General features: G+C 47.0%; 2 protein-coding genes across 37 annotated transcripts in view; one reads left to right on the plus strand and one right to left on the minus strand.

The window, feature by feature from the left end:
- Nucleotides 1–14031, minus strand: part of Ppp1r9a (protein phosphatase 1 regulatory subunit 9A) — a 358246-nt gene that overhangs the window by 139979 nt on the left and 204236 nt on the right. The gene's annotated exons all lie outside the window — the stretch shown is intronic.
- On the plus strand, nt 5514–11340 carry LOC147829663 (spermatogenesis-associated protein 31D1-like). Its single transcript, XM_087204710.1, is given in 10 exon segments — nt 5514–5753; nt 6463–6508; nt 7088–7148; nt 7429–7484; nt 7487–7837; nt 7840–8411; nt 8413–9497; nt 9499–10277; nt 10280–10662; nt 10664–11340. Coding segments are annotated over 10 exon segments (3783 nt in total). The 5' UTR covers nt 5514–5564; the 3' UTR covers nt 10925–11340.

Here is a 14031-nt window from a genome sequence, read left to right on the forward strand (position 1 = left end):
ATTTATTTCACTTCAGAGTATAGCTTCAAGGTGAATCCATTTAGCTATAAATGTCTTGAGTTTATCCTTTCTTATGGCTGACTAGTACTCTTGTTTCTTTAGATTCTGAAGGCACTTCTACCAAGTTCTGAATAGGGATCTTATTAACATTTGGGGAAAAGCTTTATTATTGAAACTTCCTGTGGCTTTTTAACTCTAGGCACATATGGCATGTAAGGACACCTAGCCGATGACACTATTTTTTAAAAGAGAACCACTGATCTTTGACCATCTTTTCAAAGAATCACTGCTTTGTATTGGAAAGCTGGGGAGACAGGCAGGGGAGCCAAGGATGAAGTACGTGCTACATCAGCAGTAACAACCCACAGCTCTGCTCTGTTCCACAGATGGCTTAGCAGTGAGCAAGAGCTGAGGGGCCTGGCCTCTCCTCTGTGAGTATGCAGTTGCTGAACTGTGTGGGTCTTGCCTCTGTAGCATCCTCAGCATGAGCCCCTTAAAGGCAGAGCCTGTGACCTACAGATGTCTGTGTCTCCTCATCTCCATCAGGACAAAGTTGTTAAGTGAAGCCTCAGCCAGGGCTGTGTGTCGGAGAGGAGGAAGGGCAGCTCTTGGCAGATTCTGTCCTCCAGGTGGGTTCACTGCTCCATCAGAGCCGAAAGGAGACACTGCCTGGTCTGGAGGCTCTGCCTTGGCAAGGAGCCCATGTAAGAGTGCTGGACATGGATGTCAGAAAAATGGCCTTATGGTTGAAGATAATCATGAGATATCAGGAGACAGCTTAGGGGACTGCAGAAACAATCCAGAGGGTGGAAACAGAGGTATAGGGAGATGGGTAAGATGTGAGATTTTGAGATTTTTTTTAAACCTGACAGGAGGAACCTGAATAAAGTATGACAGCTGACTGTATACTTGCAGGGTGATCATACAGAGCAAATCTTCTCAACCTTTTCTCGTGACAAGATACTCACAGGGAAACAACAGAGTTACATGTTGCACAGGGTAGTCAGCAGTAGAGAGCTCAGGATACAATACCAAATAAGGCTCTCCTGGTCCCGACTGGCTCAGTTACAGGCTGTGTGTTCTCTGACAGAGAAGAACTGGACTCAACTGTGAGTCCCGTTTCCATGTCAGGTGTCCTTCCCTGAGCCTTCCTCCCTGTTGGGCTGACCAGGAGAGCAATGCTGATCCTTGGGATCTTCTGAGCAGAGCCTAGAGCCAGACACAGGGTCTACTGGGAGTGCAGATGTGACTGTGGCCCCCAAACTCTTCCTTGAACAGAGGACTTCTGACTATGGATCTCAGAGACAAAACCCTCTTTTTAGCTTTTCTAAGAAGAAAATTGAAATTTGATTACCTTTAAAAGATGACAAAAGGAAAAAAAAATCCCTATTAATTGAACAGTAAACCATATTATGCTTGGATAATGGAAGTCTGAGTTCACTAGAAACAGAAGCAATAGAAATTAGTCCCAGACCCTCATTCTATTGTTCTCAGCAACAGGGCAAAGTCAAGAAGAGAAAGAGAGGTAGATTATTTGAAGTTAAGCTTTTTCCTGTTTGATATGAGCACTCCAAAGGTGACACCCTTTTGTCCCTTCCATGTGGTCCCAGCTCCATGACTTCTGCGGGTAACAGTTGCTAGACACGGGGGTTTACCTCAGAGCTCAAACTCCTACAGGAGATGCTCCCAGGAAGGCAGTTAGACCTCAGACACTTCTCAGAGGCCTGCCTTGCCCACCTGGGCATGAAGAAGTGGCACACCTGGGCAGTGGGAGTTGCCCAACAGGTGTCATGTGAGATGTTCAAGAAGGACTGTTGGTTGCTTTGGAGACAGAACTTCTGCCTTGATACTGTATACTTTATTCCTGGATGCTCAGACTTATCTTTGAGGAAATTGTAGGCTTCTGTGCTCATGTAATCATCAGGCACATCACATGCGTGTGAAAACTTAATAAATGAAGCCTTATATACACACAAACCATCTCAAGATACATGCTTGATCATTTGACCTTGTCCAATGATTCCTAGGGCTTCCAGACTTTCACAATCTAAGTGTGCCCCATAAAGGAACTTCTATATAATTCTTGTTTCTATTTTCATTAAATATAATTCACTGTTCTCATTTGCCATACCAGAGAACTTGCCAGGGAGACACAAAAGAAAGTAGCTTTCTATTCTGAAAAGGTGACTCTTCACGTCCCTTCTTTCCTGATCCCTTTTCCTAGGTGTCTTATGCATCCCAGAGAAACAGAGTAGCCTGTGGTGGTCATGGGCAGGGCAGCCCCAGCAACGGGTATGGGAATGTAGCCCTGGGGAGGAGCTACGGAGGGCTTTGTAAAGTCATGGCTGTGGGGCAGTGGGAAGGGGTAGGAGGTGTCAGGTGGCCCCACTCCAACCAGGACAGCAGGCCTTCCTTTCCACGTACTGGTCCTGGCTACAACCTTGTACTTTCTGTCTCCTGAAGCTTCCCGGGCCAGCACCATGACATCACACACTTCAGACAACTGCTGTGTCCAGACCCCTCTGTGAAGTGTATAATACAACAACAGCTGAGGTCAGTCGTCTGCTCTCTCGGGCATCCCTGGAAGTGGCTGCTGACTCTGTGTCTCCTTTGTTATCCAGGAATTCTGTGACTGAGGCACCATTCTAATCTTTAACCTCTTGGCAGTCCCTCCAGGATACCAAATTCCAGCCCCTATGCATGAACTTTCTCAAGCTTCCCCCTCTGTTCCCTCACTTAACCAGGTCATCTTAGCAGACACATAATTATCATCCCCACTTGGTGACTACCACCAGAGCCTATTCTTCCCTTGGAGTCCAAATTCTCAGTGGACCACTCACCCCTATCCCCACCCACACCTCCGGCCACTTGCTTCTTCCCTGACCCCACTGCATTATACTCAGGAAGCAGAACCTGTTCTCCAAGAAGATGCCACATTTTCTCTGATGTCCAGTCCCGGTAGTTTATCTACTTTTGTCCCCAGATTAGAGGCATCAACTGTTTCAGCTTTGCAAATCTCTGGGAGGACCTTGTGCCAAGAACACGCTGTCTTCCAATTTGGTGCAGTATAGACTCAGCTGGAATTTTTTTGCCCTCCATTCTTCTAAGGCCACATTTGGAGAGATATTGCTTCCTACCTTGGAGAGCTTAGTTCCCTCCAGTTTCTCAGTTTCTCAGTCCTGACACTGGGGCCCTCCTGGAGAGAAAAATCAAAAGAGGAGGAGATTTCTTGATTTGGAAGGAAAATGAAAGAAAACAGAAACCTTTCCAAAACAACTTAAACCAGACCACCTGCTGAATTCTTCAGGAAAAATGTTAGAATCTGTTGCTGAAGAGTGGGACTCCTCAGTCTCTCTTACTTTATGGAGCAGAAAAGGCAAACCAGAGGAGCTATATGTGCAATAGCAGCCCACATCCAGCTTTTCCTGGGTCTCCCCTCTCTGTCTAGTGAGTCCCTAAATTCTATTGCTCCTGCCTCCAGAAACCATTCTTCCACCTTTGACTGTCTCAGTACAAACTGTACCATCACCATAGCCCATGAATGCACAGTCCTTTCATACCTCTCAGCTCTTCCCCTAAGGTCCAACCTCAACCCTTGTCCCATAACATGGCCCAGTCTCAGTCCCGACATCTCCCTCTGGTGCAGACCCAGGCCCAGTTTCAATCTTTGACGCTACATTAGGATCTGTGGAGTGGTTTCCATAGAACCTAGAGTGAGGCACAGTCTCTCATGCCGTCAAAAATTCGCCACCTGAAATATAACATTCAGAAATTACAAGAAAGGATATGGAGGTTACCTCTGTGGTCCAAAAACCCTGGGAAGACTTTTGTCCTCCAGTTCCTAACCTTTCACTGGTCAGGCAGTCTTCAAAGGCCCGTGTTCAAACCTGTGTCCTTTCTTAACAGTGAGCTATGAAGGCTACGTAGAGCAACACCTTGGAAAGAGGCTCAGCCAGCACCAGTGGTACCTGCCCTGCAGAGTCCACACATCTGTATCACTGATGATGTTATAGCTATCTCAGCGGAAAAAAATCATGCCACAAAAAATGTCCAAATTAAATGTCCTTTGACTAGGCTGTGACCGAAGGGTGGGCTCATGCTCCCACCTCCCTTGGTATCGGTCAAGCAGTGAAGCCCAGTTTTTAAAGGGAAAAACCACAAAACGGAATGTCATGATCTCATCTTTCAGCAAGCACAGGGAGGGAGGGGTACAGAAGCAGACTGCAGGTTAGACTAAAATCCAATTTTTGGGATCAGGCAGGAAATTCCTATCTTTATGGTTGGGGCTGCAGTATAACATGTCCTGTCCTTTGTTCTTGACCACAAGACAAGTCCTATCCTTTGCTCTTAACCAAAGGCTAGTTATGTCCTCCTTAATTTATCACTTTCAACAAGCAATCCAGGGAGGAAAAAGGATAAAGTCCAGGTGCAGGCTACTGGGGGTTTCTGGTTAACTCACTTACTTCAGTGAGTCCTCAGGGGGACACTACTGAGACCTCTAACTCAGAGGCTTTGTCCTGTGCTTGGCACAGGTGGGAAAGGGTAGAAACTTTAAGGGAGATTTCTAGTAGGATGTTTTCTGGGGACTGAAGTTGTGCCTGTGCAGGGGATCATAGGACTGCCCTCTCTTCACCCTGCCGTGGGGTGAGCAGCCTCCCTCCAGCACACTCCAGCCGTGACGTGCTGCACTGACATGGACCCTGCAGCCACAGGCCATCAAATCCACAGGCCTGCAGCCTCCAAACTGGGAGACTAAACTCTTTCTTCCTTTTGAGTGATCCTCTTAGGTGTTTGTTAAAGGAGCGGAAAGTGACCAATTCCTAGGAGAGGGAAGAAGGAAGAAAATGCAGGAGAGTGTGCCAGGGAACACAGAAGATTTATCAGGCCTCCCGAGGCTTGGATTGGAGCTGGCAGATTCATTGGCTAAGCAGGTCACCAAGGTTGATGACAAAGACCCAGTATCTTGCTGGGGCAATCTTCAAAGTGATTTTTCCATCCCTCCATCCTTCCCATTTTAGTTTTATGAATGTTGAATAATAATTGATTTTAACTGACTAAATAAGACTATCTGATGTGACTAGAGGCTGACTGAGCCAGAAATATTTACCATTCAACATTCACAAAACCACATAAGTATAAAAAAACTTCAAGTTTTATATCTGAGTTAGTGTGAGGTAAAAGCATTCTAAGATAAGGTGTATTTGAGGACCTCTGTCCAGCTACAGGCAGAAGTCCCAGGCAGTGGCAGCAGAATTGGTGAGGTCCATGTCAATGGATGTAATGGGAACTGGGGACTTAGGTAAAGTCCGAGCCAAAGGTGGAACAAACACAGCAGCTCCCTGAGATAAACACAGGACAGGAGGAAAGGGGGGAGCTGGGAATGAACAGAGGGCCCTGCTGTGCTGTGGGCAAGGGGGCGGCAGGGAGCAGCCCTCCTGGGTGGCCCCTCCCCTCTCAGGACTCCTTTGTGACTCTCTCAGGCTCTGTGATGGAGGGAGGGGTATATAGTTACACTCCCACACCCTAAGGACTCAGTTGCCTCAGGCAGCCTTGCCATTCAGATTATGGAGTATGTTTTCTCTTTTCTGAATAGCCACACTGAGCCACAGCTGAACTTTGGCTCCACTTTCTTGGATACAGACCCCAACTACACTTTTCTAACTGCAGTGCGGTCACTCTCTCTTCTGGTCCTGTGCTACTTGTTCCTGAAATCACATTTACCAGCCCTCTGGAAAGACAAAGACATCCAAAAGGTATGGAAATGTGGGTGAATCCCCAAGAGAGAGCCTTTGTTCTTGTTTCCCATTTCAATGCTCAAATTATGAAGTGCATTTAGTCAGCTGAGGCAACTCCTCCCATGGCAAGTCTGAGAGGAGGATCAGCCATCTCTCTCTGGGGGAAGAGGCTAGGAGGCAAGAGGAAGGGATTGGGAAGCTCACCACTCCTCTCTGTCTGTCCACCTCACACACTGCTTCTCCGTGATGCAGCCTCAAACAGTGCTGCGCTGGTCCCAACTGGCTCAGTTACAGACTGTGTTCTCTAAGGAGAAGTCGCTCCTGACCCTCCATGGCGAGCCCCATTTTCAGGTCAGGCGTACTTCCCCAAGCCTTCCTGCCTGTTGGGAGGACCAGGAGAGCAATGCCGACCTCCAAGAGCATCTGAGCAGAGCAGAGCCTGAGCTCTGCCCCAGGATCAAGGTCCTCTGAGGGGGCCTCTGGCATCCTCCAGCAGAGGACCTCTGACTAGGAAGGTGTGGGTTTCATGGCAAAGCCCTCCTTTGATTTTCTCAAGTGGATAAAATTGCAACTACCTGGTCATCTTTCAACATGAGTAAAAGGAACAGATTTTCATTAATTAAAAGGGACAATCATGTGATTCTTGGGGAATGAATGTCTGAGCTTATAGGAAGAAGCAAAAGGTGAGTTCCAGACCCTTAATTTATTTATTTTTTTTATTTTTCAGCGACAGGTCAGAGCCAAAAGGAGAAGGAGAAGTAGAACAGTGAGAAGTATGTTTCTTCCTTTCTTACCCAATCTTTCTAAGAATGACACCACTAATCTTTCCATGAGGTTCCCTATTGGTGACCAGTGCAAATGGCAGTTGTTAGACACAGTCTCTGACAGAACATAGAGCCCCAGAGATGTCCACGGGGAGGCAGTAGAGCCTCGCTCTGCCTGCCATGGGTCTGAAGCAGCGATGGAGCAGAGCTGCATGTGTTGTCCACCTGGTGGTCCTGTGAGATGTCCTGAGATGTCCAGGAAGGACTCTTGGTCAGATCTGTCTCCTGACATTTGTGTAAAGTACTTTATTTCTGGGTGCCTGGCTTCACCAGTGAGGTAACCTCTCACTTCTGTGCTCCACTTGTTAGTTTTGAGCATCACATGGGATGAATGTATGTGCAGGTACTTACTTTATAAATGAAGCCACACAGTTATGGGATGTTCTTAACATCATCCTCCACCATTTCATCTTGTCTACTGATTCTTAAGGCTTTGATAATTTAAAACCCTAAATGTTTGCCACAAACTGCCTCAGAACTTTGTGTTTCTACCTTCACTACATGAATCCCATTGTGCTGTTTTTCCAGGTTGGAGGACAAGCCAAAGAGAAGCAGAAGAGGAGAGGAAGCTGCTTTCTATTCTGACAAGGTGACTCTTCACGTCCCTTCTTTCCTGATCCCTTTTCCTAGGTGTCTTATGCATCCCAGAGAAACAGAGTAGCCTGTGGTGGTCATGGGCAGGGCAGCCCCAGCAACGGGTATGGGAATGCAGCCCTGGGGAGGAGCTACGGAGGGCTTTGTAACGTCCTGGCTGTGGGGCAGTGGGAAGGGGTAGGAGGTGTCAGGTGGCCGCACCCCAACCAGGACAGCAGGCCTTCCCTTCCACGCACTGGTCCTGGCTACAACCTTGTACTTTCTGTCTCCTGAAGCTTCCCGGGCCAGCACCATGACATCACACACTTCAGACAACTGCTGTGTGCAGACCCCTCTGTGAAGTGTGTAATACAACAACAGCTGCGGTCAGTCGTCTGCTCTCTCGGGCATCCCCGGAAGCGGCTGCTGACTTTGTATGTCACTCGTCACCCACTGCTTCTGTGACAAAGTCATCATTTACTCCGACCTCTGCCAACCCAGCAGTTTCTCCAGGGCGCCCAGCTCCAGCCCCTCTGACTGAGCCTTCTCTGCTTCCGCCCTCCATTCTCCCACCTAACCAGGTCGCCTCTTTAGCAGATCCACTTTCACCCTCAGCGCAAGGTGCCTCTGTGGCTCCAGAGCCCAGTTCTCCCTCAGAGTCCAGATTCCCAGTGGGCCAAACCCCGGCAGAGACGCCTGCCACCCCCCATCCCCGCCACATCGCACCCAAGGAAAGGAAACTGTTTTCCAGCCAGAAGCCACTCTGTCCCTTGATGACAGCTCTGATGACTTGTCCATTGATGACCTCCGTTCTGCGGAAGCCTCCTTTGGGGGACACAGCCCAGCCCAGCAGATAAAACCTGGATCCCCGAGGTTTCTCAGATCTGATAACCCTCCTCTCCTTGAGAGAGATACCAAAAAGACAGATGATTTCCTGTTGTGCAGTGAACAAGAAAAAGGAACAAAATCTTTTGCAAAACAACATGAGGCAGACTACCCACTGACTACTTCAGGGAAAAGGCCAGAATCAGCTGCAGATCAGCAGCACTCTGCACCCACCTCTCCTCTTTGGATCAGTGAAGGCAAACCAGAAGAGCTGCACATCAATCAGAAGCTTGCAGGTCCTAAGAACTTGGAGGATCATTTAGAGCAAAACTATAGCCAGTTCTGCCATCTTCTGGGTCTGCTCCGTCAGTCACTGAATCCTCTTGTCCCTACCTCAGGTGACCCCTTCAGTGAAGTCTCCTACATCTCCAAAGCCCAGGAGTCCCCAATCCTTCCCCCACACACCTCCTCTCTTCTTGCCTGAGGACCAACCTCAGTCCTTGTCCCATATTCTGCCGGAGTCTCAAGCCCAACATCTCAGTCTTGTGCAGGTACAGGGCCAGCTTCAGTCCCCAACTCCAATCCTGCTAGATTCTCCTCCAGACAAGAACAGACCCCATGAAGTGTGTTTTCATAGCACGCAGAGTGAGGTGCAGTCTCTCACAGTATCTGAAATACACAACCTAGAATGTAATGCTCTACTGGGAGGACAGGAAAGTGTATGGGACTTGCCTTCTGTGATCCCAAACTCTCAGGAAGATGTTTGTCATTCAGCTCTCAAGCTTTCGTCAGTCATCCAGTCCTCCAAAGCTCATATGCCAGGCCCCACCCTTCCAAAAGATTCCACCTTCAACACTGAGCCGAGGAAGAAACCAGAGTACCACCTTCAAATAAAACTCATTCCACACCAGTGGGGCTTGGCCCACAGAGCTCCTAAGTCTCCATCAGCGGTGTGTGCTCAGGAACAGGGTCCTGTAACCTCTGAGTCAAAGGGTAGTCATGGGCTCTCCTGCCTTTCTTTGCTTAAGGGTCAGAGCAGCAAAAATCTTGATAATTTTGACTTGAGCAAACCCAGCATTCATGAGAGGAACCAAGAAATGCTTCTTCTGGACAAGGGAATGGGGAAGAAACAAGAACATAGTCCAGAGATTGGCTCCAAAGATAATCTGTTGAGTGACCTAGGTGAGAATCCAGAAAGTGTTCTGGGCTATGGCTCAGAGACAAACCTGGAAAGTCACCTGGAGAGGCTGACAGGGAAAACCTCACAGGCATCACGTGTGAGTTTAAGACAGAAACAACTTACAAAAGACTTAGATGTACATTTGGGCAAGAAATTTGAGGAAATGTGTAAGGGTCACATCCCTGACACCGTGCAAAGATCAAGGTATTCTACCAATCTGACACCTTCTTTACCTGAAAAATCCCCCAGACAAATAAAAGACAGACATCTGGCACCATTGGTGGGTAAGGGTAGATACCTGAATACCTCTAAGAATATTTCCTCCCTCAGCAACAGCAAACCAAAGATGTTGGTAAGTCAGTAAGACTTTTCATACCAGAATGGTGTGTGACCTTCCACACAAGATCCAGAAATCCACAGAAATCTTCAGCACAAAAAAGGACCCATCTCTGGCCCTTTCTGATTCCCACTTTCCCGCATCAGACAATAGTATATCTGGGGTGCATCCTAAAATAGGGGTCTACAAGTCCCCTAGAGGAGGTGCCAATGCTTTCCAAGCACAAAATGTGGTAACAACTAAATCAGTTTTGAATGGTCCTTGCCCTGTCTCCTCATCTGTGAGCAAGGAAGGACAGGGCCGCCTGAAACGGTCACATTCTTCTACCAAACATGAGCTTACTTTGAACATCTGGGCAACGAAGGATGGCACACAGACCTTTTTGCCCCCTGGACACAACATTGTAGACAAATCAAGTCAGAAGCAGATTTTACAAGCCAAGAGAAGAAGCCCAAGGCCTCCCACAAGGCTGGGTGGAGCTAGACCTGAGATAAGGGATAAGGGAATGAGTTCTAGGCGTGACACAGAAATGCTTCAGAAAAAAACGACAGTGAAGTTAGAACATTTCTCTGTATGTGACCAGTCCAAGGAGACTTTCAAAGCACAAAAGCTCTGTGTTCCTCAATCACAGCCTAGTAACATCTTGATGACCAGTAAATCAGAAGGCATACTAGGGAGGGGTGTGAGTACAAGTAAACCAGAAACTTCCCTGACCACTGAAAGACCTCTAAGAAGAACAGCAGTTTCCCAAGACCTCAAGTCATCAAGCTGTAAAAACAAGCCGTTTAAAGAGTTGAAGTTTGAAATGAGAGCAGGAAGCAAAGCCAGGTTCGGGGCCTACACACTGATGTGTCCCTTGCCTCCAGTAACTTGAATATCAAGACCTTATGCCATCATGACCAGGGTGCTTCCTGTGAGGACAGAGCAGCTTCCCAGGCCAACATAAAAACCCACATGCGGCGAGGGCAAAAGCCCCAGGACCCTCAAGATGTCTTATCCAAGTACCAGGACAAGAAATTCCCTCTAGCAGAAAAAAGGATGTGTCCTCTGACACTCAAAACAGGAGATCCTGGTGGGGTGAGTGCAGGGCTGGATGCATACCAGTGCAGGAGGAGGAGCTGCCCTCACCAAGATAGGACACTAGAAAAGACTCATGGGAGCAAGTCCTCCCCAACTCTGTCACTGAAGGGGCCAGCCGTCTCCTCTTGAAAATCTTTTCAAAACTAAGATGAAACACTTTTTCCAATGGCTTTGTCCTACTATGAAACACAGAGCACAAGAAAGCTCCAAGGACAAGACCAGTGCCCTGTCATCCCGTGTGCAGAGCAGGGGCCTGGGTAGAGGGAGAGCTGGCTTTATGGGGAACACCGAAGATTAGAAAGCCAGCAGAGGCTTTGCAAAGTTCCTTCACCAGAATTTGCAGGAAGATCGCTTTCTTCTCCCAAAATAATTTCTTCTTTGTTGAAAATAGTGTTCCCAATAAATGTCCTAATAAAGTGATGTCTTTATGTGTACTGTGTTGAGGGCACGGGTTTGGGGTAACTCAGGCTGTGCTTATGTAAAGTGCTAAGTACAGCTCTCAGTGATTGACTCTTTGGCTTCTAAAAGTGACCAGTCCTCTGGAGCTCTTGTTGAACAGATATCACATGTCCCCAAAAGCACCTTCCCTCCTTGAAGTGTGAAGAAGTGGCTGCCCTTCCTACCACTTTAAGTTTAGCTTCCGGGATATTGTGTGGCTGCCCAGGCCTCCCTCTTCCTTCCCTGATTCTATGGTCTTCCAAATCTAAAGAGGTGGCCACAGACAGGTGAGGTTTAGGAACAGAATGGACTAAGTATCTGCAGAGGTGGAGGGTGATCTTGCTTAGTGTTTGGGGGATACTGCCCCAGTGGATCCTGGCGAGTTGGGTAGGATCTAGCAGCAGTGTAGATGCTCTGTAGGCGCTCTTGTGAGGGGCATGTTAATATGTTTCAGAAAGACACTTTTCAAAACATTGTATTTTATACTGCGTGTTTGTATCACACAGTGATTACGATGAGTTGGTACATGTACACAATTCATCTTGATTCTTTTTACATCCCCTTCCCCTCCTCTCCCTCCTCCCTCCCTCCACCTCTTGTTCCCCTTCGCATTTGCAAAAGATCTATCTCTTTGTTTCCTATTATCTATTTTTATTTTGCCATTGAGTTTTCCCTACTGGAAAATCACTTAAGTTGTTCATTATTTTGTGGTGATTTCTTCTGGCTGTCTGGACTGATATTTTTGCACAATGAAAGGTCACCCTGATGTCAGTGGTGGGAATGTTGAACCAGCATCCACCTTCTTCCTAGGTAAAAAAACCCCTGAGAGACTAAAGATACCCTAAAGTGAGTGGGAAAGCAAGAAAACACACAGAGGGAAAGAATGACCCTGCTGGGGGAACAGGTGCTTCCACACATCATCCACACATCATGAACCTGTGTTGCTCTCAGTTTTCCAAAGTGATCCATTCAGTACTTCCTTGAGGCTGATCAGAATACCATAGAGCTTATGGATGTCACACCAGCAGAAGAATACATTGGGCTGCAGTTTGAGCACTAAATATCTTCAGGGATGTTACCAGGCAAGGCTTCCCTCTCTTTAGGGAAGGCGAACTTGTTGCCTTCCTTCCATCCATGCTTGATGACAACAAGCAAGATCTTGCCCTCAGTGTGTGTGGCTCACCCATCAGAATAGACATGCCACTCTGATCTCTAATGACCTTGCTGGAGCCATGGGGAGGCCTGGCCCTATCAGCTGGAGTTCACGATCTAGTGGAGAATCTTGGACTATGCACCAGGGATACAGATATGTAGGGGTCCCACATGGACCTACATAGAACACTTTCTGGTCAAGACTGTGCACTCACCACTGTACATACAGTGGTCTTTTGGGAAGGCAACTATATTAGTTGCTTCCCCCTTGCTGGGACATAATAACTGACAGCCACAACATACAAAAGGAGACATTTATTTGGCTCAGTTACCAGGGTACAGTCTAAAGTTAGCTGGCTCCAAGGTAGAAACACGTAGTGGAAAAGTAGGGGGAGGAAAGCTGCTCATCCCATGGCAGCCAAGATGCAGAGAGAGAAGGGTGGAGCCAGGGTCAAAAATATACCCTTCCAGGTCACCCTCCCCACATTGACTACTCTCCTACGGACACATTAAGCTACTGAACTCATCAGTCCACAGGTAAGTCTGCATCCTCACGATCCAGTCACTTTATAAATACATGAGACTTGGCGGGGGGGGCATTTTAGATCTAAACCAAAATAGCAACTCTCCTTGTATAGACTGGCGCTTAAAAATGGTTTGAGTTTCCCAAAGCGCACTTGAGGTGGTTGTCCCTCAAAAATTTGTGAAAGTTGGGTGTCAAAATAAGAACAAAACCAAAATGTATGTCCACTATAGGCCCCTCATTCTACCATAGTTGTTCTTGTCCAGATTCATGCCCCTGCCTTTGCAGTATCTGAAGTTTAGTGTTGCAATTTAGAAAGCACACTTTGCAGAAGGCCTGGAAAGGACAAAAGTGGGAGGATCCCAAGGCAAAAAGCCTTGCAGCGGTGAGCAATTTGTGGAGGATCTCAACATCCATAGTGACAGGTTTCCAGTGACCTGGCCTCTAAATTTCTTGGCTGTCCTAGTTTAGGGCCCTTTCCCTCTATTCCAATGCACTGCCTTTTTCTAGAACCGTCATCAGCAAGACCTAAATGATAACCACTAAAAGGGTTATGAAGCTAACTTTTTTCAAAAGCAGAACATTTGGCTCAAATTAGGCACATATTACATCTTGATATATTTTATCTACTTCTCTATGATGTTTATGTATCATTTATTTAGGTAAACAATGGGAAATATTTTCTTTAAAGTTTAAACTACACTACTGATTTGTTTACTATGCAGCTAAAAAAATTGTTTTTTGACTCATTGAAACAGCTTATTCAGGAAAATTATATGTTTTCTCTAAGGAGCTAGAGTTACAGAACTTAGTTGCTTAGAGGGAAACTAAGTTTTGGCGGGGTCACATATGTAGGTGGTGCAGAAGTTAATAAGTCTGCAGGTGAGGAGAGGTCTTCAGAACATGGGACGAGTCCTGAACTTTGTAGTAGTTAATTTTTAATTCAACTTGGCTGAGAAATAGGAATCTCAGATATTTGATTCAACATTATTTCAACCTCTGAGGATGTCTCTGGAAGAGACTGGCCTTAAATTTATGCTCTGAGGGCTGGGGATTTAGCTCAGTGGTTCCGCCACCTGCCTCGCAAGCACAAGGTCCCGAGTTCGATCCCCAGTACTAAAAAAAAACAACCCCAACTACATTTATGCTCTGAATAAAGCAGACTAACATAATTTTAAGGATCATCATCCAATCTGCTAGACCTCAGTAGACCAAAAATACAGATTTATTTCGCTCTTTGACTGCTGAGCTGGAGGTGCTGATTTCTCTCCTCTCCTCAGCACGTTTGATCTCAGCCCTTTAGAAATGGCTGCAGCAACGTCAACAGCTGTCCAGCTCTCGGGATTTCAAGTTACACCGGCAAT

This window comes from Heterocephalus glaber, unplaced genomic scaffold (genome assembly GCF_053883595.1).
Source record: "Heterocephalus glaber isolate CG9 unplaced genomic scaffold, H.glaber_assembly_v1.0 deba00000546, whole genome shotgun sequence".
NCBI classification, from domain to species: Eukaryota; Metazoa; Chordata; class Mammalia; order Rodentia; family Bathyergidae; genus Heterocephalus; species Heterocephalus glaber.